Source organism: Artemia franciscana, chromosome 15 (assembly GCF_032884065.1).
Source record: "Artemia franciscana chromosome 15, ASM3288406v1, whole genome shotgun sequence".
Classification (NCBI taxonomy): Eukaryota; Metazoa; Arthropoda; class Branchiopoda; order Anostraca; family Artemiidae; genus Artemia; species Artemia franciscana.
The window spans coordinates 40077249-40102781 of record NC_088877.1 but is presented as its reverse complement, the minus strand read 5'-3'; the positions used below and the strand labels follow the sequence as shown (position 1 = coordinate 40102781).

The 25533-nt window shown below is 33.0% G+C and overlaps 1 protein-coding gene across 1 annotated transcript in view; it reads left to right on the top strand.

Annotated features, from left to right (window-relative positions):
• The window catches only part of LOC136036468 (Fanconi anemia group A protein homolog), a 74402-nt gene extending 49459 nt beyond the window's left edge, over positions 1 to 24943 (top strand). Inside the window, exons 10-11 of the mRNA XM_065718717.1 lie at positions 18090 to 18220; positions 24824 to 24943. Of these exons, the coding sequence (XP_065574789.1) occupies positions 18090 to 18220; positions 24824 to 24864 (172 nt within the window). The 3' untranslated portion in view covers positions 24865 to 24943. The remainder of the gene's footprint in view (positions 1 to 18089; positions 18221 to 24823) is intronic.
• Positions 24944 to 25533: the final 590 nt, after the last annotated feature.

Genomic DNA, 25533 nt, shown 5'->3' with positions numbered 1-25533 from the left:
TTCTCTCTTCGCACTGAGATGGCTTAGCCGAGGTTTTGGCCAAAACATTTGCAGTGTTTTCTCTTTGCGAATGTTTTCTGTTGGCAAAAATTTTGCTCCTTTTCTATGTTGTACGTTTTATCTTCGGTGACTGGGCTCCGGTTCCTGCCTTTACACAGAAAGTGTAGGTCAAAAGTCTCAGGAGGGTGGGGTTAATTCTCGTCTTTATCCATTGATTGATTAAAAGTAACCTCCATAGGATTGATTTTAAAATTTTTTTTTATTTATCACCTTTCCCTTAAGGATTGAACCTGTGGCTTTTTGGTCTAAAATAATACTTTTAATATATCTTAGCAACAAATCTTACGTCCATAAATTTACTGCATAATTTTTATGTAGAGTTGCCCCCAAAGATTGGTGTAATCGAAAAATAATGTCCTCAAAGTAGGGTTTTTTTAGTGTAGCTTCCCGTTCTCTTCCCTAGTGGTGCGATTTATGTGTATCTTCCATATTTTTGCAATACCTGCATGAAAAAGTGTTTCTATAACTTCAATATTTCTCAAACGCCTTTTTTTAGGAGACTTCAAATGTCACTAAAAGTGTGTTAAAAGCCCAAGATAAGTTATATTTTTATCAGGTAGTTTTCTGATTAATTAAAAATGATTAACTTCAGTTCTTTTAGATAATATATCATCTTAAGGCAGCCCCCGGGCCCCCCTCCCCTATGATTTATACTGGCGCCCTCATTTCGGGCCTTTTTTCTGTTTTTAACTCTGTTTTTTAAATAAACTTGTCAATTTGGTAAATTATTGGTGCCCTTGTCACATTCCCCTCTCAATATTTTGCTCTAGATCCGCCCTTGGAAGTTCTCACTAAATAAATTTGGCATCTTATGAAATTTTTAGCCATTTAAAATATCCCTCCCTTTGTAAACTAGGCTTGGTTCGCTCCATTTTCCCGTATGATATGATATAATATTTATTAACACTAAAAGCCTTACGCGCCATGGTTAAAACAAAAAATATAACACTATACAAACCATAAATAAATACACACCCTTAAATCGAAATAAAGTTAAAAATAAGTTACAGGAAATGGTCCCACTGTATCATACCTGTACCCAGAAACTTATCCAACTTCTTAGTCCCCATAATACTTCTGTCACTTAATGTTATATCTACTCATTCCTCCCTTGTATTCTACCCCAGAAAAATTTCTTCCGTCAGACCATTTAGTTGTTCACAAAAACTAAAAAAATGAATTCAGTCATCCTCCCTGTTCCCAGACATTGGACAAAAGTAAGGACCTGACTCCGACTTTGTCTCCCTGTTATCATGAAACGGTAAAAAAAATCCCCTTACTGATATCATCCACTTTAGTTCTTCCTTATTAAGCCTTGCCTTAAGATAAAGTTACTCTCCTTATGCTTCCTTAATCCTAGCTTACAGAGAGAGAGAGAGAGACAGGGCCGCTACTATCACTACTACTACTACTATTAACAACTCACCGTAGCTCCAAACTTATAAATAAAGTACAGGAAATGGTCTCAGTGTATCATACCTTTACCAAGAAACTTACCCAAATTCATAATCTCCATGAAACTTCAGTCACTTAATTTTATATCTACTCATTCCTGTCCTGTATTCCACCCCAGAAAAATTTCTTCCCTCGGACCATTTAATTATTCAGAAAAACCCAAAAGATGGATTTTAGTCATCCTCCCCATTCTCTGACATTGGGCAAAAGTAAAAACCTGGCTCCGACTTTGTCCCTCCTGTTGTCACCAAATGGTAAAAAATTCCCCTTGCTGATATCATCCACTTTAGTTCCTCCTTATTAAGCCTTGCCTAAAGATAAAGTTACTCTCCTTATGCTTCCTTAATCCTAGCTTACAGAGAGAGAGAGAGAGACAGGGCCGCTACTATCACTACTACTACTACTATTAACAACTCACCGTAGCTCCAAACTTATAAATAAAGTACAGGAAATGGTCTCAGTGTATCATACCTTTACCAAGAAACTTACCCAAATTCATAATCTCCATGAAACTTCAGTCACTTAATTTTATATCTACTCATTCCTGTCCTGTATTCCACCCCAGAAAAATTTCTTCCCTCGGACCATTTAATTATTCAGAAAAACCCAAAAGATGGATTTTAGTCATCCTCCCCATTCTCTGACATTGGGCAAAAGTAAAAACCTGGCTCCGACTTTGTCCCTCCTGTTGTCACCAAATGGTAAAAAATTCCCCTTGCTGATATCATCCACTTTAGTTCCTCCTTATTAAGCCTTGCCTTAAGATAAAGTTCCTCTCCCTATGCTTCCATAATCCTAGCTTAGAGAGAAAGAGAGAGAAAGACAGGGTTGCTACTGCCCCATCTACTACTATAAACAACTCACCGTAGCACCAAACTTATAAATTAAGTACAGGAAATAGTCTCAGTGTATCATATCTTTACCAAGAAACTTACCCAACTTATTAATCTCCATACAACTTCTTTTGCTTAATTTTATATCTACTCATTCCTCCCTCCCCTGTCTTCCACTCCAGAAAAATTTCTTCCCTCTAACCATTTAATTGTTCACAAAAACTCAAAAAATGGATTTAGTCATCCGCCCCATTCCCAGACATCGGACAAAAGTAAGGATCTGACTCCGACTTTTGCCCTTCCTCTTATCACCAAAGTGTAAAAAATTTCCCTGACTGATATCATTCCCTTTAGTATGTCCTTATTAAGACTTGCCTTAAGATGAAGTTCCTCTTCCCATGCATCCTTCATCCTAGCATACAGAGAGAGAGAGAGAGAGAGAGAGAGAGAGAGAGAGACGCTACTACCTCTACTACTAACAGCTCACCGTAGCAGCAAGACGTCTGAGGTGAACACAATTACGCACGCTCTCTTACGTCCCAAAAAGGGTTGATTGGGGCTTACTAGTGTAAGAGTAAATAGATCCGTTAGTATGGCTAGGTATTGGGAGAAAATGGCATCTCTTCAAGATGATATGCTATTAAAGGCAGCATACCAACAAAAGCAGTGGAAAGACAGGGACGCTATTACATCATAATACTTGAATTTCCTGGTTACTAGCTGCCTCACCTAGATCATCCCATCAATTTACATCATTCTCAGTCCGTTTTACATCATTTTAACATCAAATACTGCACGTCTTGAACATTTTTCACACCTACATTCAAAATGATAACAGGTCTTTGGAAATCAAATTAGGTTTCATTTTTATGCTTTTGACAATGTGAACATGTGTTCTAGACCCCACCTAGATCACCTCATCAATTTAACCCCATTCTTAATTGAGTTCACACCATTTTAAATCAGGATTTCTGACATTTTTACATTTTCCCATCGTGGGCTTTAAGATCAAAATAGGTCTTGCGAAATAAGAATTTGATGAATTTGTGGTATAAGAGTTTATTCATATTCTATTTTTCCTGTACTACTGATAAAATGTAATTATTTAGCATAATTTAATATTTAGTATATAGTTCGATATCAATATGTAAATAATATATATTATCTTTAATTTTTCCCAAAAAACTTTATAATCATACCTTTATATAAATTTTTAATCTCTTTTCAAGATCAGCTGCCTTGAGATCCAAACGCTTAAATGCAAATAGGTCAACCATTCACCTTTAAAATCAATAATGATAACGATTTACTTTCCATATTTAGTTGTAACATATTTCATTCCTTTAACCGTGTATTCTATTCCAATGTCTGAATCTTCTTTCCTAATAGTTCGATTATACTTATTTTCCATTTTCATTTCGCTTAAAAGTTTCTCCGTTCACTAGTTGCCAGTTTCATTAAGGAAATTTTCTAAATCGAAAATAATATATCTAACAAAATGATTTCCGTCTAACTTTTAATAAGTCTCCGATACCGCAAATGGTTAGAGCGCCTGACTTGGAAGAGAAAGATTCCAGGTTCAATTTTGGAAGTCTGTCAAATGAAACACAAAAAGATTGTACAAACTCTCCTTACAGGCCTGCATGGCCGACTTGTTAAAAAAATCGACTGATCATCGGTTGCGATGCAACAGTTCGACCCTCACTGTTACTTCGTATAGCACTTGATGATGTCAATACAATTGGACCACTGGCACAGATCAAGGAGTAAGAAGCAGTCAGCTTCCCTCCAAACAAAAAACCCTGTGTGGTCTGCCTCAGAACTCAGGCTGATGTGAGATCACCAAAACCAAACAAATAAAATAAATATGGATAACAGTCTGGGGAGGGGTTTTGCAAAAAAAAATTTTGTTTTACTTTTTTATTTATAGTTTATGTATATATTATATTAATTTATCTATTGAAAAACGTAAAGAATTTACTGAATCCAATAATTTTAAAGTATTATTTGAATCTTATAATTTTAAATTTTTATTTGAATAAATGTCTGGATCATTTAATAAACGAAATGTTTTTTTTTAATTATGCCTAATAATTTATCGGTTTTTATATTTTTTATTCAATTATAGATAAATTATTTGTATTATTTCCAGTATTTACGTTTTGGGTGTTTATAATACAACTAATTCATAAATCGATAATGAAATAATAAACAAATAACATAAATATTTTAAAGATTCTTTCGCTGTACTTAGTTTCTCCGAATTGACTACAAATTGAATCTTCGAGAAACTTGTGAGAAATAGCTGTGTCATTTTCTTGTGTAGAAAAGCAAGCTACATACGGCATCTTTGTTCGAACTGTGACATGAAACTATAAGACTTATGAAATGATAGGATGAATCGAATAGAAAATGAGCACAAATGAAACAAGCAGTATTAGTGGTTGGAAAGTAAGAAAGGTGTTATTTTTGTCTTGAACTTAACAGACTTTGTGCAATATTTATAACCGTTTAATTTCACTTGTTTCATAAATTTTTCACGGAAAAAAAACAGTAATGTTTTGCGTAATTCATTTTCTCATTTAATTATTTTTTTATTGATCAATTCACCTGATATACATATAGCAATCAATTCTAAGTAGAATGAATAAGCAGGTTTATACTCAGCCTTTCTTGCTGTTATTCCTAGAAATTTTTCAAGTATTTCAACAAGAACTGTCCCAAGACTTAAAGAAGCAAGGGGTAACATAGAAAAGCAGATAAACATGTAGCATTAAATATAAATTTGGTTTGTAAAAAAGCATTACTAACATTTCCATAATATTTAAAACATCTACGATAAACAAATAACCTCTTTTTAAAGTCTTCTTCCATTTATACTTAACTTTAAATAAAATTCTGTGGATCTATTCCCTTAATTCTTTTTTTTATATAATCAACCCGGAAATGACCACAATTCACATCGTTAAAATTTTGAACTTGAGTAGAATGATAGGCAATTTGCTTATTTGAAGTCTATAAGTAGCTGACGATTTCATTTCCAGGTTAAATTCCAAAAGAATCCCAAAATTCTAAAAATGATTACTTGAGATCATTTAAATAGCAAGTGCAATGCGTCCCAGGTGATCCCACGCAGTCATAATTGATTAAACCACATTATTTTTCTTTATTTTACTTAGTCAGTTATCTTGAGAAAAAACACCTCAAAATTAGAGAATTGGACCTAGATCATTCAATATATAAATATTTGTCAACTGTATAATGTGATTTTTGATTCTTTCGACGTGTCTCGATTTTTGGAAGCGATCATTCTTTGAATTGTGAAATCTTAGCTTCAGCACTTTTTCTGGGTCTTCCACGCTGTTTAGGTACTTAAACCGCTTCTACTTGTATTTTCTTGGGTCTTCCACGTTTTTGGGAGCTTCAACAATCACTTCCTATCCCGATCCAACAATTTTGTGTGGACCGGGTAATTTTAAACCTCAACCTTTTGGTAAATTCTCCGGTGATGTTAAACCTTCATCATTAGCATTTGAATAATCAGTAATTTTATCAACAATTTTATTTCCTATATATATACCTAATGCAGCAGCACCGCTGTTTAGAGTAGCTTTACCTATTGCAGCTATGAATCGTACTAAAAATGGAAGTAAGCCACCATATGATATAATTATATAGACGTCTTTATTCTTTATTTTCCCTTGTTAAATTTGTTAAATTTGTTTTATTTTTAGCAATAGTTTAACAGGTTCTTTACCAACGATAATATTTTCTCTTCGAATTCGGTTATTTAAATTTTTCTTAAAACTTCTGTTTATTTTTGCTTTCTGAAGAGGAGATAAATTGTGTATTCAGTAAATGCAGCTTTTTTTATTTGTTTCAAATATATCGAGAAGAGATAAGAACGATAATTTTGGATGATTTGAAGTAGTTGTTTTTAGCATCAATCAATATCGCATCCTTTATTTTCATTTTTACATTTTTCAATCTTAGTCACCTGTTTTTTATGAAGTAATTGTTTAACAGGCTCTCGTTCATTCACTTTTGTATGCGCTGCTCGCATTTTACGTTTTTGTTTTGCATCGAGACACGTTTTAATTTTTTTTGGAATTCTGATAAATAAATTTTATACTCTTGCATGTATTAGAAAAAATTTTTATAGATAAAATTCCAACGTAAAGATTTTTGTAATACTTTGTTCAAAAAGCGTCATAGACTTGAGTTTTACTTCAAACTTCCTTTCATTCTCGTTTGAAATGCTTCGTCGGGATCTTCTTCAAGTATTTTCATTATAACATTTTCAAAATTGACTAAACGTTCATATAACTGCATAAAGCCCTTCGAGGACACCAATAGCGTTAAAACATTAATTGCATATGCACCATTTTTGGGTTTGCATTATTTCTAATTCTTCTATTTTCTGCACTAGTATCTTCGTTTGTTACTTTTATGGTATTTTTTAATAATAGTCCTTTGTCATCAACTCTAGTCAATATATTGTCAGGTGATTGATAAATTTTAGTATACTTGCTAATATATTCGCTTAATTTCAGATTGTTTTGGATTTGATCTTTAATAATTTCTTGTTTGAAATCATTTACTGTTGAAAGATTAACTGCATCTCCACCATTTTCTTGGTTAACAACATTTTCAATTCTTCTATTTTCCACATTTACATCTCCTTTTGTTATTTTTAAAATAATTTTTACGAATAATATTTCACCATCGACTCTAGTCAACATATTATTAGGTAATTTATAAATTCAGTTAATCTATTAATATCCTCACTTAATGATTGATTTGTAAGAATTTGTTGATTAACAACTTCACCTTTGAAATCGTTTAAGATAATATTCACATTTATAAATTCATAGTATCATTCTTTGATTTTGGATCACCTATATTAGAAAATCGTTTCAATTGTAAATCAAGATTACCATCATCACCCAGCAACCTGCTTTTGTTACTTGTATACTTCCGGTATTTACTTTCTAAGCTTCCAAACCTAGTTTTTTCGTTTACGCAAATTTTATTAAATGAATATTCAAGTTCTTTCTGTACTTTAGAGGTTCATCACTCGTTTTCAAATTAATCGGTAAAAATCCATGATTCTTTGCTGTTTGATTAAAGTAGTTGATAATTTTTTCTTTTTTCAAGTGAAATGCATGGTTTTGTCTGATTCTATAAATTTCTTTTGGATAACAACACTTGAAAAACTCAAAATAGTTACAGTTTAATCGTATTATTTTAGGTGTTTCAAAATAGCCCTGAGAAATATAAATTATTGATGTATTTCGTGTTCTACCTCTGACGAATCTTTTTTCTGATCTTTTCGGTTTCAAAATCGTCAAAGATAACTAAATTTTGACACTTGGGATCAAGGTCTCTGGATATACTAAATCATCTTTGTTAATGACTGCTACATTCATGTTCATCCATACATCCATGTTCGTTTCTGATCGACCTTAGTCTTTTAATTGTTCGTAATTGTCTGAGGTGTTGTTTCCTTTCAAATGGTCGAGTATATTAATAAAGGTAAAGTCTTTTTGAAGTAAATTTTGAGACGATGTCCAACCATATGAATTACTAGCATCTAAATACATTAAATTATTTGAAGATTGTGTTTTATCAAACTTTTTCGAATATTTATTATTTGTTTTAGCATATCTCTCCATACACTGAGATACACCTCCTCCTATTCCTTTTTCAATAAAGATATACAAATCTTCGTCAGAAAAAAAAAAGAAATTTCAGCTTTAGAGTGTTTGAGAAAAGCTTCCCATGTTAGTCCTGGTGCTGAAAAAAAATACAGTGCATCTAGTTTATAACTATTCAAACATACATTTCTAAAATTTTCAACGACATCTGATAAAATTAAAACATTACTTTATAGATATAATTTAGTATAACCTAATAGTATTTTCTATTTAAATAATTTCCAAATAGATTTCGCTTTTATATATTCTTATTCAGAAATATTTCCCCTGTTAATCTAGAATAAAACTTGCCTATTGAAATTAATTTTGTTTCGTTGTCAATACATTCATAGGGATAAATACCTTTCTGTATTATTTCTTTGAACTCTTCAGTATTTTGAAATACATCAGTGGTATGCTTAAAATAATTTCTTAAACAATTGCAATTTACTTTACATTTACATTTTGCTAAATTTTCAGAAAGCCGACCTATTGATTAAGTCTTAAAACGGAGTGAATCTTTTAAATGCATTTCGTATGAAGGCTCATTAACAGTTATTGTTTTATAAAATGATATAATACTCTCTGTTGAATCAAAAATACCCCTATCAGGTAGGCTACTAATTCTCTAAGAAATAAATGAGAGTCATATTTTGAGAGATTATGCATTACAGTAGGGATATGTATAGGAATTCTAAAGTTTTTATTGCATTCAGCATGAGTAAATCCACGCACATTACCAGTCATTTGGTCGTGATCTAAATGAAAATTATAATCTACTGTTTCCTATTGACAAATCTGACAACTTTTAATTGTTGCATTATTTCATTTTATCCTACTTGTTCTTGTGTATAACCATAATCTCTCTGTCTGTTTTCATATACATTGGCCATGTCTGTAAACATTCTTGTTACGGTAGTTACAAAATGCCCGCTAGCATCTTCACTGAAGTATTCGTGATAATTTTTTTGTTTTTATCAAAAAAGAAACATACTTGGAATCCATAAGCAAATGGTTTTTTCTCTGCTACTTTAATAGTTTTTTTATGTTTCTTTTGATTAAATTCTTCGTTAAACGATTCAAAATCATTTGTTGGAAGGTACTTCAATTTGTTTTTCTATATTTTTAATTTCAATTTTAGATCCTGGCTTAGGCATTTTGATGTAAGGATCTTAACAGTTATCCTTTTTAGAATGTTTTTCATACTTTTGCTCTTCTGTGAAAGGTCTTCTACAGAAGGTGCAAAGATAAATTTTTGATTTATGTTTAGTAATTTGAGTTCTCAATAATCTACTTAAATCTTTAATTAAAACATAGTGATTATCAAAATAGAATGAATTAATCACATGTATAGCAGTTTTTCGATTGATCTTAGTTTTAGGAATATGGTCTCTAACTACTTTATTTTCAGTTATTTCAAATAGGCAAATTTTAATACTATATTTGTTTTCAAATTTATAAACATCTTGAATATCCATAGGAAAATTAGCACTACCTTTAATGTTTAATTCATTTTCATTTGGTTTCATTTGATTCTATCAACATTCCTATCATTCGCTGGGTAAAGATAAGCAAGTAATGACCAAAGAAAGCATTTACTATCATTATTTTTTATATTAAAGCAAGCTTTTTTTATTTTTACAAATTCGGGTAGTTCTATATAAGTACTTCCCACATAATTTGGAAATCTTGTCATTCGACGATCTTTGCCATCGACTCTTTCAAAATGTAAATCTGATCTGGGTGTATTCTCTATGACTAATGTGTGTATATTCCTATGATTACTATTTAGATGGCTTTGTTCGTTTTCACCATTTTTATTAAAAATCCAGGAATAGCTATGATAGTGAATAGGTTCGTGCTCTTCATTATACTTCTGAGAATAAAATATTACACGTGTTGTAAGTTGAACTCTGTAACTATCTATTATTCATTCTATTTTTTAAATCTCTAATAACTGAGTCGAAAAGTGGTCTAAAATCAGTTCCATTTGCATTCATTGAAACATTAACTGTAAGGGAATTTTCTCTTATCCATTTGTGTTTCTCTTCTTTAAACATATACTCTGGGATATCTGGAACGTCTCTTGTTTTTTTCCTATTTATGGATAAATTCAAAATGTCAATATTCTTATCTTTTTTAACACTCTCTTTACTTTTACATCTCGAATGAATTGTCGATTTGATCAATATCATTCTTATGGATTTCTATTAGGTTATTAAAATAACTTTTTACTTTGTTCTTGACTTCATTATAATTCCCATCAGTTGAAATCTGTTTTGATTTAAAAAAATTTAAGTTCAATAATATCTTTATTTTGTATGCTTTTAAATTGGAGTTTTAAATCTTAAATAATTTTAGTCTTTTTTTTTATTTCGTTTTCTATTTCTACTCTTAATTCAGTTTTAATATTATAGTGATACTGCTTTTTGTCTTTTGCTCTTTTTACATTTCTTGACCATTTTATATAGTGATTACACTTTCATATTTTATTATTAAGATAATCATTGATGGTATTGAATGTTTTAAGTTTTTGCCAATTATCTTTAAATTAGGGTCTTTGGCAAATGACTGTAACTCATTAATTGTATTGTGCGGTGATTGATTTTTTTATCTTGACTAATTCGGAATTTCATTGTAAACAACTTTTAATCACTTCTGTAATGTCAGCCACTTATTAGGAGCTGATTTTATTAAACCCAATTCCAAGTCTTAAAAATAGTAAAGTCTGAGGAATTTTATTGCTTGCTATTTACTACTCTTGAGACTTTCTTGAGAACGTAGAAATCTGATAGTGTTTATTAATTTGTCTAATAATTTAAATTTTTTAATAATTTAAATCTATAATAAATGGAGATTTATTGTTTACGATGTAAAAAGGCTACTACAACCGAGCCTTTAACTTGGACAGCTTCAAAAAGAAATGAATTGCCAATTATTAAAGACACTTGTACATTCCGTGGTTGCAAAAAAATTATATTTGAAAAAAGGAAGCAATGAGCAAAAATCCTGGATAAAAGTAAGTGGTATTTATGCTAGCAAGTGTTGCATAGAATACAAACTTTTTGAACTCTATTATCCAAACTTTTCAGGGATTGATGATTTACATAAAAAATTAAAAGAACATGGTTTTACTGCATCAAAAACTAAATCAAAGAAGTGTTGCAATATCAAAATAGTTATTCTTTACGCCATCCAGCTTATCATATGTTTAAAAGAAGACGAGTTTACATTCATAATATTGATGACCATTGGCATGTAGATTTGGTTGATATGCAGCAGTACAAAAGGGAAAATAATAATTTGAATTATTTTCCTACAGTCATTGATTGTTTTAGTAAATATGCTTGGTGCATTCCTTTAATGGATAAAACGGGTAAGGAAACTTTTTACAGGAAAATTTACAGGAATGCTTTAACAGATTTATTTAAAAATAGAAAACCAAAATTACAAATTAGATAAAGGTAAGGAATTTGTTGGGAAAACTGTTCAAGTATTTTTTAAGAGTCATGAAATTCATTGGATCTCATCTGAAAGTGAAAGGAAAGTTCAAATTGTGGAACGGTTTAATAGAACAATCAAAGAGAGATGGTGGAAATATTTTACTCATAACAACACGAAACGCGGTATAGATGTATTACCCTCTTTCGCTGACAATTCTAAGAATTGGTAGCGTCGATCTATCAAAATGAAATCAATAGAAACCATCCATAAACCAATTCAATGTTGAGGATTCGGTTAGAATTAATAAAAGTAAGGGTGTTTTTCATAAAGGCTACCTACTAAATTACACAACTGAAGTGTTTCAAATAGCAGCAGTGAAACATACAACCCTTATAATGGATGAACTGTCGGATAAAACTGGTGAACTCATTATTGGTGGTTTTTACGAAAAAGAACTCTCGAAAGTTATTCAATAAAATCTCTCATTCTATAAGTGGATCCTATAAGTTGAATAAATTATTAGAGAGTACAGGGAAAAGTAGAGAAATACAAAGAAGTATAGTTCAAGAACATTCCTTAGAGCAAGCTGGGTTTCTTGACGTTGGATTTCGACAGTTGGGTGCTCCAATTGTTGAAGTAGAAGATAAAATACAAATATGCTTACAGATATATTACATAAAAATTATACTAATTTAAGAAGACTATTTCAACGATTGGATCAATCTTTAAGCAATGCTGCAAGTTTTCAAGCAATCAATCAAGCTCACTCAGTTCAAGCTATTTTACCCCCTAATAAACCAAATTTCATTGCTAATATCGGTTCTAGGATAGATGAAATACTTTTGAGAAAATTCAATTAGGACTATGATCCTAAGGGATTCTATTTTGAAATGCCTAGTTTTTATTATGATAGTTATGAAAGGCAATAGGTGATTCAGGAACAATTAGTCAAAGATATGGAGGAAAAATGAAAGGTGTGAAATCTAGTGAATTAGAAAAGAGTCTCAGTTCGTATAAATCTACAAAAGAAGGTTAAAAGCAATTAAAGATAGCTTTGATGTTATACAACCTCAGCAAGAAACTGGGATTTACATGATCGGAAATGATATGATTGTCAAATTATATAGTTTGCTAGGTAGCAGAGCTTCTGGGAATACATCTGATGAAGTGAGAAATTAAGCTATTCACCTGCTCGATTTACTATTCATAAATAAAATTATTAAGAAAAATGACTGAAATAGTTTTTACAACACCAATCTCCGAGTTTGACTTTTATAAAGCAAAAAACTTTTCTAATAAATGGTTTTGGTTGTTATTACTGATAACAAAAGTGAAATCAAACAGTCTTATACATGTTATCTGATCACGTTAAATCGAAACTGTGATTGTGAAATAGTTTTAGCTCAATGTACGCTATGTTACTCATGGTATAACATTAGTGATCAATATAAAAACAATGTGCTTGAACACAGGGAGAAAATTCAGGATGAATGAGTTATCGTTGTTATACCTAATGGATTGTATGATGAAGAGAGTTAAAATTATTTCTTATTTCGTTATTTCAAGTCATCCCTGGATCGATGTCCAATCAGTATATCATCCAATCTAGCAACAATGAAATTTCTTATAGTTTTGAAAGAGAATTGCAAAGTTTCGGTTTAGTAGTGATTTATGTTTTATTTTAGGATTTGAAAATGAATCTGAACTAAGTAGTAAATATGATGAAGGTACTAAAGTTCTTAATATTACAACAAATGTTGATAAAATACGTATTCATTGCTCATTGGTGAATAGTTCAGTTTTGAATGAGAATTCAACCTCTGGTGTGATGTAGAGTTATGCTCCAAAAACAGAACCTGGAACGCTGCTCTGTGAGATTCTTATAGAAAGGCAATACTTTCCAATCAATCGAAACGAATACATCAACGCGCTAAAAATGACTATAACTGATCAATTAGTTAGATTAATTGATGTGAATGGAGATAATATTGAATATATTTTGAATTTGAAAAAAGTTTAATGAAATTATTTAATAAAATTTATCTATAATAAATGTTTATCAATAAGAAACAATTATTCTATACAAGACACCATGGTAGCAGAATTGGTACTTTATTTAAAAATATTGCCAATTCTCAGCTATTCAAGACGTCAATAAAAAATATCAAAGATGAAGCTAATTCCATGTGTAGCACTATGATTAAACCTTGACTGGAATTAATTAAAAATAGAGCGATTGAATATGGAAAAGATTAGATGGGCTATAATCAAAGAAAGTTAAATGATGTGAGATCTCTAAAATATATAGTTTCAAATAATAAGAGATATTTCAGTAAACATCCTGGTGAACAGAGGAGGGATGATTTTAGGGAAGGGACTTAAACTACATCCCCGGTAATTCTCTTGTTCACACCCTCGGTGACAATCAAAGATCCGCCTCCACATTTTGAAAGTCTTTTAAAGTTTATTTAATAATTTATTCTGTATATAAATAGCAGTGAATCAAGTTGTTGCTCCTTATCGGGAAATACTCGAAAAGATTATTGTTGATGATTTTACAACCAAATACAGAGAAAACAATGTGAATGTGTCTCAACAATTAAATTATAATTTCATTTTAAAAGATGTGGAATCTTGGATTCTTCCAAGTGATAGTTACCTTTATGCAAAAGTGAAAATAACACGATTGGACGGAACAAATACGCGAAATAATGATGAAGCTACTCTAACAAATTATGGATTTAATTTGTTCAGAAATGCTGAATATATTGTTAATGGACAATGTATTGAAAGTAATGATTATGTAGGGATAACCAATACTGTTAAAAATTTATTAGAACTTTCAGATTACTATAGTCGAAGCGCAGCTACTAATATGTTTTGTATGAAGATAAAACCCAAATCTGTTGATCCCTCTAAAGGAGAAAACGAGTTTGAAAGCACTTTTACCCCTGTTGCAGCAGGTGGTGGAACCATTACAACCAAACGAAATGACGCTTTTAACCGTGTTTTTTTTTAAAGATTAAATAAAACGAAAGAAAGCCACGTGGTTAGTATGTATTTAACATTGTAACAATTATTTTGAATTGGTCAAGATGTTAAAATGATGTAAAATGGAATGAACATGATGTGAATTGAATTGATTGGGTGATCTTGGTGACGCAGAAACTCCATTTTTTATACTACTCTGGTTCTCTAAAATAATCTTTACCTGTTTTGAAACCACCCTTCTTCCTAGCCCTGATTCTTTGTCATTGTTCCACAGCCTAGCTTCTCTGCAATTTTTTAAAATATATTTTACTTGGCTTTCCCAAGAACCTTCTCTCCTGTCACTTAAGCACTCTTGGTACGCTGCCTTTACCTGCACACCATCTTGTAAATATCAGTTTCTCTCAGTGTCTAAGCGTGCTAACTAATCTATTAACTCTTACACTAGTCGGCCTCAAACCACCCCTTCATAGAAATCCATTAAACTTATTGCTTAGATCTAACAATTTCTTAAAGAAACTTAATTGAATCCTCTCTTGCTTATTCCCATATTGGAATCTCCGAATTTCACAACCATAGCTTAACACTGGTCTTAACTTACTATTAAAGATCTTCTCCATTAACTTAATGTCCCTTTAGTCCTCTCATATTTTTTTTTTTTTTTTATTGCTGGGAAGATAAAGTTTAGAATAAAGATTACTTTGTCTTGAAAGCCTGAACGAAATCTTCTGCCTTTACAAACTGCCTTTGGTTTTCAATTTTTGCATACCCTGAAAGCAATGAAAAAACAAGGAAATCTTTATTTTCTATTATTTTTTTTTTTGGGAAGGATCCTTGACCAATCCCAGGATATTTTGTCATTTGAATGCTTTAAAACGTATTTTGAACGAAATTTTACAAACTTCTGGGAGTCTTTCAAATCAGTCCTACCATAGACCCACTCATCGTATGCTACAATTTTACTGGCTTACAGAAATCTCCTAATTTTTTAGACACTTCTTATTCGAATCATCAAATAATTTTCTTTTATAGCCTCCGTTTCGTTTTACTATATATGTTTTTTTTTATGTGGGGATTAATTTTTTGGTTTCTATAATAAGTTTCAAAGTGTTCTTGATTACGGAATACTTCACTGCTTACCTAATCGAGCCTTGCCATAAAAATTGTTTTTGCTTTGTCTTGGACGCCTAAATGAAATATTCGTTCTTTAAGGAAGTTTTTCGTATCATGAACAGTAACAGCCTCTAAATCATTCACAATAAAAATTGTTCTTTTTAGTTTGGCCAAAATTTAGGTGTTGTCACTAAAACCCAGTGCTTTTTCAATGAATCTAAGCTCAAAGAATTACATAAGGTCCTTCTACTGGTGTGACCAATGTTTCAAATGGGCGCTACGTGATTCCTGAGTTCATTGTTGTTCTCAATAGCCACGAAATCATTTTTCAACTTTTTAATCGCCCATAAATTCATGTCTGGTATCCTAATGCTTTTTTAATTAGCTTGGCTAACCACAAAAAAATATGTGATACGTCTATGTTATCGGTAATGCTTCTACTACTGCTACTACTGAAAACTCACTGTAATATCAAGCCGCCCGAGGCCTGTTGTTGTGCACAGCAACGCACGCTCCTGCTCTATCCCCATTCTTTTTCTATTCAAGGCTTCCTTTTTAACACCCTACCAAAAAGTTCCCATTACCCTTAAATCTTTCCGTGCGACATCCTCCCACTCCATTTGGGAAGTCCTGCTTTTCGTTTAGCCCTAGACGGTTGGCCGACAAGCACAATCTTTGGTAATTTGTTATCCTACATCCGCGGAACGTGTCTTGGCCATCTCATCGTTTCTCTCATTATATCAAGTTTTTCGCCAAGTTTTTATACTGTTAACTACTCGAGATACGATCAGTCAGTCGGGTGCCCAAAATTTTTCCGTTGGCAATTTCTCTGGAAATGGAAAGCATCTAGCATCTCATCATTTGTTTTTTTTTTGAGTGCCCACGCTTCAGAACCATACTGTACCACTGTCATCATTGTAGCTTCCAATACTCTATTCTTGGTTTGCAGACCTATCTTCCTATTCTTCCAAACTATTTTGAACTGTAGCAAAACATCCTGGGTCTTGGCCATTCTGCATTTAACATCTACACTGCACTCATTGTCTTTACTAAAAATGCTACCTAGGTAAGTAAAGCTATCCACTCGATCGTTCTTCGCGTCATCCAACATCACCTCTTCACCTTGTCTTAGCGACTTTGTCTTCTTAACATTAATTCTCAAACCTGTTCTTGCACCCTGGAATCGCAAAACCGAAAAAAAATCATTCATTTTGCTAACATTGTCGTCTAAGATGCTTGAACAATCAGCATGATCGAAGTCCAGGAAAGTTTTTCTTCCCCATTTGATTCCATGTTCTTCCATTGCCTTTCCTGTGCTCCTTAAGACAAAGTCTATCAAAATGACCCGCATAAACAGGGAGAGAACGTAACCCTTTTTAACTCCTGATTTATTATGAAACCAGCTGCTAACCTCATTTCCATAATCATAACAATATTGTTGTCGTGCATAGCCCTAACCAACGTAATGTTTTTATCTGGTAGATTACACAAGGATAAGATTTTCGCTAAAGCTCTTCTATCAGCTGTATCAAAAGCTTACTCATAATCTATGAAACTGAGCACTATAAGTATTTGATGACTCAGACACTTCCCAATTGTTGGTGCTTCCCAATTATTGTCTAAATTGATGCTATTAACCTTTTAAATTGGTGCTTTCTCATCTTCTAATCTTCCTAAAACCGTTTTTTTTTTTTACTATTTTCGGAAGGTTTTTGCTTCCTAAACATAATCGATCCCAACAATCTCCAGAAAAAAGACATTTTTTTTTTTTTTTTTTTTTATTGGGTGATGCAAAATCCAACAGTCACAGCGAATTTTGTGCCCTGTGTAAACCTTGGTTGAGACATGACAAATTTTCAGGAGAAAGGAAACTTTTTTCAGAATTTGAATCCCTATCCTCATGGCCGTATCTGGGCGGGGGGCTGTGTTTTTCGGACCCCCTCCCCCTCCCTAATTTTCGTCCGACTCGTAAAAACGTCAAAAAATGCATTTCAGTAAATTGTTTACGAGTTTTTTTACCCCCCCCCACTCCAAAAAATATCCTGGATATACCTTAGCCTATCCTGATAAATATGGCATTCAATGTGTCCAAGCAACTTTTACTGTACTTGATGTTTCTGGCACTGTCACATTTCATTATTAGCATGAACCATGGGAAATTTTGACTTTGAAAATTTGACATAGCAGAGGAAATTACGAACTAAACCTGTCCTTGCGTAAGAGGAATGTGCGTAGTTGTATTGACTTTAGGTGCCTTAGTGCTGCAGTGTATTGTTAGTAGTAGCAGCATGATGTATTGATGTCTTGTTGGCAATACTGGACGCGGGGTTCAATCCATGCTGCCGCAAGGTTAGACGACAGGGTTGCTACCTGTCCCTGTAATGACAGGCCCAGCAACTTAAATCTAGACAATTGTTCATGCTCTATGTGCCATCAATGATTAGAGTATCTTTTTCCTTTTTACCCTTTATGGTTTTTAATCTATTGTGAATATTTTCAGGATTGTTCCCGACAATGGAGATGCTAGAGAGAGACTAATTGATGCCTTGAAAAGTATTTCCAAAATTTCACCATCACAGTATTCAGCTTATAAAGATGCTTGTAAAAAATATGCTAGCGAATTCGCCCGAGGTATGACTTTTGAATCTTGAAATTTGGCTCATTGTGTTTGTGAAATATTTTTTTTTCTCAATTTTGTCTGTATGTTTGAAAAGTGAAAAATATGCTAGTGAATTCGTACGAATTATGGTCTATAAAATTTAAATTTTGCCTTATTATAGATAAAACTTGTTTTTCTGGTATTGGTCTTGCGTTTGCTGAGACATTTTTTTTACGATTCACCCATGTTTGCTTTAAAAAGAAATTGCCAGCATGTATGGTGCTGTTATACCCATTGCCTGCGTATTATCAAATTTATCCTGTATTGCCGATTATATTAATAAGGTGCAACTCACCCATTTTTATCCTAAAATATACGAATCTATAGGTTTCTTACACATACAGAATGAGAACCTATCAGGTGGTGCTACCCCCCCAAAAAAAGACTTGTGCTCTGTACGTTCTAGTAGCTTAATGAACCCTCGTGTCGAAAACTCATTTTCGGAATAATTGGTGTTGCAGGTTCCGACCAAGCCCACAAAACATATCTTGACATAAAACAGTTGGAGAATTCTGTGTGTTGTTTTGCTTGTACTTAGGGCTTGGTCGATCGGTCCTAACCTCAAAATGAGCTACTCCTAAGCACATCGAAACGCTCGTATCAAAAATTCATTTTCGAAAAAAAAATTGGTGTTGCACCGCCCGATTAAGCCCACAAAAATATATCTTGACATAAAACAGTTGGAAAGTTCGATGTGTTGTTTTGCTTGTACTTGGGGCTTGGTCGGTCTGTCCTAATCCCAAAATGAGCTACTCCTAAGCACACATCGAAATGCTCGTATCAAAAATTCATTTTCGAAAAAAAAAATGGTGTTGCACCTCCCGACCAAGCCCACAAAAGTATATTTTGACATAAAATAGTTGTAAAATTTGGTGTGTTGCTTTGCTTGTACTTGGGGCTTGGTGGATCAGTTCAAGCCTCAAAATGAGCTACTCCTAAGCACACATCGAAACGCTCGTATCAAAAATTCATTTCCAAAAAAAATTGGTGTTGCACTTCCCGACCATGCCCACAAAATTATATATTCTTATAAAACAGCCGGAAATTGTGTTGTGTTGCTTTGCTTGTATTTGGGGCTTGGCGGGTCGGTCCTAGCCTCAAAATGAGTTAGTACTAAAAACACATCGAAACGTTCTTTTCAAAAATTCTTTTTCGAAAAAAAGTTGGGTGTTCCACCTTCCGTCCAAACCCAACGAAAATAACTAGTTTTAAACCAAAGTAGTAGAAATAACAAGATCCGACTAATGACAATCTTAATAAGGGGGGGGGGGGGGTTCTTGCCAGAATTGCCCCTCACTCAATTGTACTATCTGTCTTGGCTTTTTTTACAATTAGCCATGACTTGATTACCACAACTATCCCATTTTAATTCAAAAATCAACGGACTCTAGGAATGAAGCATGGACGGATATTAGATAAACATATTTATTAACAAATGAACGAACATCATTTTTATACAATCCTAATAAAGGGATTTCATGCCAGAATTGCCTCTCACTCAATTGGACTATCTGTCTTGGCTTTTTCTACAATTAGCCATGACTTGATGACCGCAACTATTCCAATTTAATCTAAAAAATCAACGGCTTTCTACCTTGGTTCTACTGCCCTAGGAATGGTTTTTATTTCCTGGTTTTCCATTCCTGGTTTCTATTATTTTTTTCGTAGGGTTTTCGGCTTTATCGACAATTCACTGGAACAAAGGATTTGCATTAAGATTATTTTTCAGTTTTAGGTCTTAGTAGTAGAAATAACAAAATGCCAGAAATGAGGGCATCTAAAGGCGCTAGTTTTTATTAGACTGTATATTTTTAACCAGCTTTTTCTGCTATATCTGCAATACTGTGCTTCAAGTTTTAAGTTTTTAAATGTTTTTTTTTTTTTGTATTTGTAATGTGGCGTTTTTGCCAGCTACATTATTTCATCATTTCGCAGTTTTTGCAATTATTTTTTAATTGTTTTGTTTTGTGTAAAATTTAGGTGCTTCGTCTTCAAAAATGTTATTTTGGACCCTTTTCTTATTCAGAATCTTTTCTTATTCTAAACATTTTCAGTCCATATTAAAAAAATGTTGCCTCACCGAAATGAAAAGAACAAAAATAATTCCTAAACAATAGCTTATTTAATATTGTCTGTGTGTTTATGTTTGTTGGTAGGTTTTGCTAATCATAATCTCTTTTTTTTATCTGAAATACACTCATTTGCCTTGAAAATTTGATTGTGATGGCCCTCAAGGCTCAATTTTAGGTTTGGTGCTGTTTTATATGTTTAATAACCTTATTATTTCGTCAAAAACAAAGAAACGGACAGCTTGCAAGCGTCTATGTAATCCTGCTTATTTGTATAAAAATAAAAAAAAATTGTTTGACCTCCATTGGACGATTATTGCTCTCGATGATGATAGCACCTTTGCTATTCTTAGAAGAACTATGTCTAAGGCTTGTTTAAACATAGAAGGCTTGTTTGAGGGAGTACTATAAGGGATTTATTCTAGTAGGCTTTCCCTAAATTTGTCGAAATCGATGGTTTTTCCGGGTTTGCCCTTGGTGATCAACACCCCATCTGTCTTGGGCTTCAATTAGTAGAGTTGGGTCGGCTTTTTTTTATCTTGATTACCCTTATTGTGTCATTTTGGTATTGTGTTGCTAATGATGATGCTATGAGAAATAAAGAGCACACTGATTGAGAAATAAACCGTTTTCAGTAAAGTGCAAATGAAGGTCTAGTCTTTAGAAGCTCTTGAGGAAATCAAACCAACTCGTGAAGTCAAGAAAAATTCCTTTGCTCTCACCCTTAGGTGTTCCAGTTGTTTGATGCTGCGTTCCAGAAATGTCCTATGTTCTTGGATGATGCTTTCAAAAGAACTAGTGTTTTAAAATGATGAGATTCAAGAATTCTTCAGTAGTAGGGTTGTTAAGTCTAATTCTTGAGCTTTCAACTTGATGAAACCCTGTCTTTTGATAATGTGTTTAATTGGTCAGAATTTAGGTATGCAGAGGTCTTAGCAGTTTTAGAAAACTCGAATAATGTTTACCTGGATTGAAATATGGCTCTGAAGCATGGGCGCTCTGAAAAGCGGACGAAAATTTACTAGATGTTTTCCAGAAAAATTGCCTACGGATTTTCCTGGTTATCCGGCTGACAGACCGTATTTCAAACAGTAGGTTGTGCGAAAAATGTTGTTCAATCCCGCTTTCTAGGGCTATAATGACAGATGCCTCTTCATCCGCCGTTCTGCGGATGAAGAATGGCAGATGACCGAAGATTATCCGTTGTGGCCAGCCGTCTGGGGCTACACGGAAAGTAGGTCGTCCTCGTCTGGGTTGGGAGGATGTCATAAATAAATATTTAAAGGAAATGAGAACTTCCTGAGAGGGTTTAAAGAGGGAGGCCTTGAATAGATTAAGTTGGAGGAGGAGTGTGCGTAGCTGAATTGGCCTCGGGCAGCTTGGTGCTACAGTGAGCTAATAGTAGTAGTAGTAGTTGTTGTAGAATTGACATTTTAGTTAGTTAGAGTCTTATTTCACTGTTAAAATATTTAAAATGTGGTTTCAGATTAATTTAGAAAAGGTAAAAAAAATGATAAAGCTGACAAAAAGTAAATACTATATACAATAAAATAACAATTAAAGAGAAACACAAAAAGGGGAGACAAAACAAGACAACAAAATACAAAACTTGGGTACGATATAATAAAAAAGGGAAAATTACCGTTGCTAGGACAAATAAATAACAAACTGCTTAAGAAACAAATCGTTTTATGTAAAGTGTTAATGATGGTCTAACCTTTTGAAGCACTAGGGAAATTTAAACAATTTTGTAAAATCGAGAAAAATTCAATTACCCTCCCCCCAATTTTTAGCTGTTCGCTGCCGTGTTTCAGCAATTTTCAATGTTTCTTGAATTCTGCTTTCAAATGGGCAAGTGTTATGAAATAATGACATAATACACATTGTAAATCACATATTTCAAACTTACATATTACACATTGATATTACACTAAAAAGCCCTAAGTAGTTGGGTCGTTATGTTTGATTCTCGCGGTGTCTTCTTGATGAAAACCTGTCTTTTAAGAGTGATTTTAATTTCATCAGAATTCAGGCATGTATGATTCTTGACATTGTCAGAAATCTTGAATAATGTGAACCTGGAGTGACGTTCAGGTTAGGTTAGACTCTTATATCACCGTTGAATCGAAAAACGGTGAATAAGTTATGACTCAGTCAATTGCTTTTTTACTTTTTAAAAAACCTTAAATTAATTCCTGTTTTTCATCTTGATTACCTGGATATTTATTTCGAAACATTACTATCACCCGCCGTGAAGGCCTGAATGCGAACTCCGGATTCATAGAAAAGCAAGACAAGTAAAAAATCATGAAAAACAAGAAAAGTGAAAAGCCGGCAAGTAACGCCGAAGCAGCAATAACAAAATGAAAAATCCTTCTTTAGTCAAAATATTTAAAATGCGGTGTCAGATTAAGTTGACAAAAAGGTAAAAACTGATAAAGCTATCAAAATCTGTATAACATATACAATAAAAAAATTGAGGGACATATACAAAAAGGGGAGATAAAACAATTGAACAAAATACAAAACTTTGGCAATACCATTACGGTTTAATTAAAAAGGTAAAACCGTCGTTGCTACGACAAATAAATAACACACTGCTTAAGAAACAAATCGTTTTGAGTAAAGTGCAAATGATGGTCTAACCTTCAGAAGTCTTAGGGGAAGTAAAACAAATTTGTGAAATCTGTAAAAATTCAGTTACCCTCCCCCCCCCCGTTTTCCAGCTGTTTGATGCTGTGTTCCAGCACTTTCCAATGTTTTTGAATACTGCTTTCAAATAAACTAGTGTTATGAAATGATGACATACTACATATTGTAAATTATTTGTGAAATTTTGTGAAATTACGAAATAAAAATGAAAAATTGTATGCACGTAAAAAGTGACTAAAGCTTAAATCGGGTAATAATTACTGCTTTTTACAGGGAGTCTACCATCTCCCTCAACCTTTCTCTAAGAATGCTGGAATATAATTTTTTTTTAAGCGAATTAGTTATAAACTCTCCAGTTTTCAAAGCCTATTTAAAACACTTAGACTGCTTTGCTCAGAAAGAGCCAAAAACTTGTTTTAATTACAGGTTGAAAATTACCAGATTAAAAAAATATAACAAATGAATAAATATTAGCAAGGTAAAACATCCAAAGCTAAGGTCACTGCGTAGAATATTTAAATGCTCTTGTATGTATTTCGTAGAATTACATACGTAGAATTCTGACTTTATAGAGATACACACAAACAGAAGGTTCTTTTTCCTTCAATTTATCGAACTTCGATCTACTTTGATTTAAAGTGAGAAGGCTTCTAAGCACAAAGTATTAATAGCTGATTTAAACCCTTTCCTAAAGAAAGAAGCCGTACTATTGAAAAACTTCTAAAGTATATTTTCCGGTGCAAAGTCAATGAAACAAATTGGCGGAAATTAGCTAGAGATATTTTGGTGACCCAGGTTGTTTCACTCGTTGCCGAGAGTCGCCGTTTGACAGTTCGATTACATTACCATAACCTGGAAAAGCGTATATCGTAACATGGTATTGCCCTACTCTATATTTATGATACAGTAGTGGTGGCCGCGAGGCTCTCCATTACAATATTTGGCACGAAAGCGACTTTCCACGCCGATAAGTTTCAGCATCAGACAGTTTTCCAGCTGTTTGATGCTGTGTTCCAGCAATTTCCAATGTTTTTGAATACTGCTTTCAAATAAACTAGTGTTATGAAATGATGACATACTACATATTGTAAATTATGTACTACACATTTATATGTTACACATTGATATAACACTGACAAACTTTCGGTAGTAGAGTTGTTATGTTTGATTCATGCGCTTTCTTCTTGATGAAAACCTGTCTTTTAAGAATGAATTTGATTGATCAGAATTAGGTATGCAGGAGTCATAGCATTTTCAGAAAGCTCAAAGAATGTTAACCTGCATTACCATTGAGGCTATGGTAGACTCTTATTTCTCCGTTTAGTGAAATAAAATGGTGAATAAGTTATGACTCAAATAATTGCTTACTTAATTTAACAAAGAGCCTAATGTATTTCCCTAAAATGTTCTTAAACGTAGAATAAAAATTTTGGAGACGGTATCTAGGAGCAGTGGCATCAGACAAGCAGTTGTGCCAATTCGCAGAATTTAGGAGACGGAGACAAAATATTAATTCAAAATCTTGGGATAGGGGCATTTTTTCCAATTTTTTAAAATGAAAATACCAAACAGTCATTCTTCACTAAAAATAAAAAAAAATAAGGTATTTTACAAATTCTAGATGGGGAGGGGGCTAATGCCCCTTTTTTACATTTATATTGAAGTATTCATTTTATTTCCAGTTAATTTTTTTTAATGTTTTCTTCACGTTGACAAAATCCAAAAGCGCTAAAATTATTCCTTTCCTCTTGTTAATAGCCAGTATATTTCAACAGACGAGGTTAGCACGCTGTTATCTATTTCTCCTCTTTCGTACATTTTCGTTTATTTCTTAGTTTTATATTTATATTTCAGGACTCTTTGAAGAAGAAGACGAGGAGGATCTATTTATGTAAATTTCTTCACAAATATGGAAACCGCATATTTTTGAAGTTATTGGCCAGTTCGATATTAAATTCTACTTATTCTACTATGCTACGATACGATATGTTATTATCGATGTACGATGTGATATATTAGAAAAGAACTGACACTAAAAAAAGTTCTTATGTCGAGATACTCGTAATTTTGTATATTTTTGTTTGTTTTCTTCAAACTAATCGCATTCAGCGTATCAGAGAACCCTATAGCAAAAATTGCAAGCTCCAATCTTCAAAAATGTGGAATTTCGTATTTTTTGCCAGAAGACATATTACGAGTGCGCGGGTGTGTGTTTTTTTTTTCCAAGGGTCATCGTATCGACCAAGTGGTCCTAGAATGTCGCAAGAGGGCTCATTCTAACGGAAACAGAAAGTTCTAATACCCTTTTTAAGTGACCAAAAAAATTGGAGGGCATCTAGGCCCCCTCCCACGCTCATTTTTTCCCAAAGTCAACGGATCAAAATTTTGAGATAACTATTTTGTTCCGCATAGTCGAAAATCATAAAAGCTATGTCTTTGGGGATGACTTACTCCCCCACAGTCCCTGGGGGAGGGGCTGCAAGTTACAAACTTTGACCAGTGATTACATACAGTAATGGTCATTGGGAAGTGTACAGACGTTTCCAGCGGCATTTTTTTGGTCC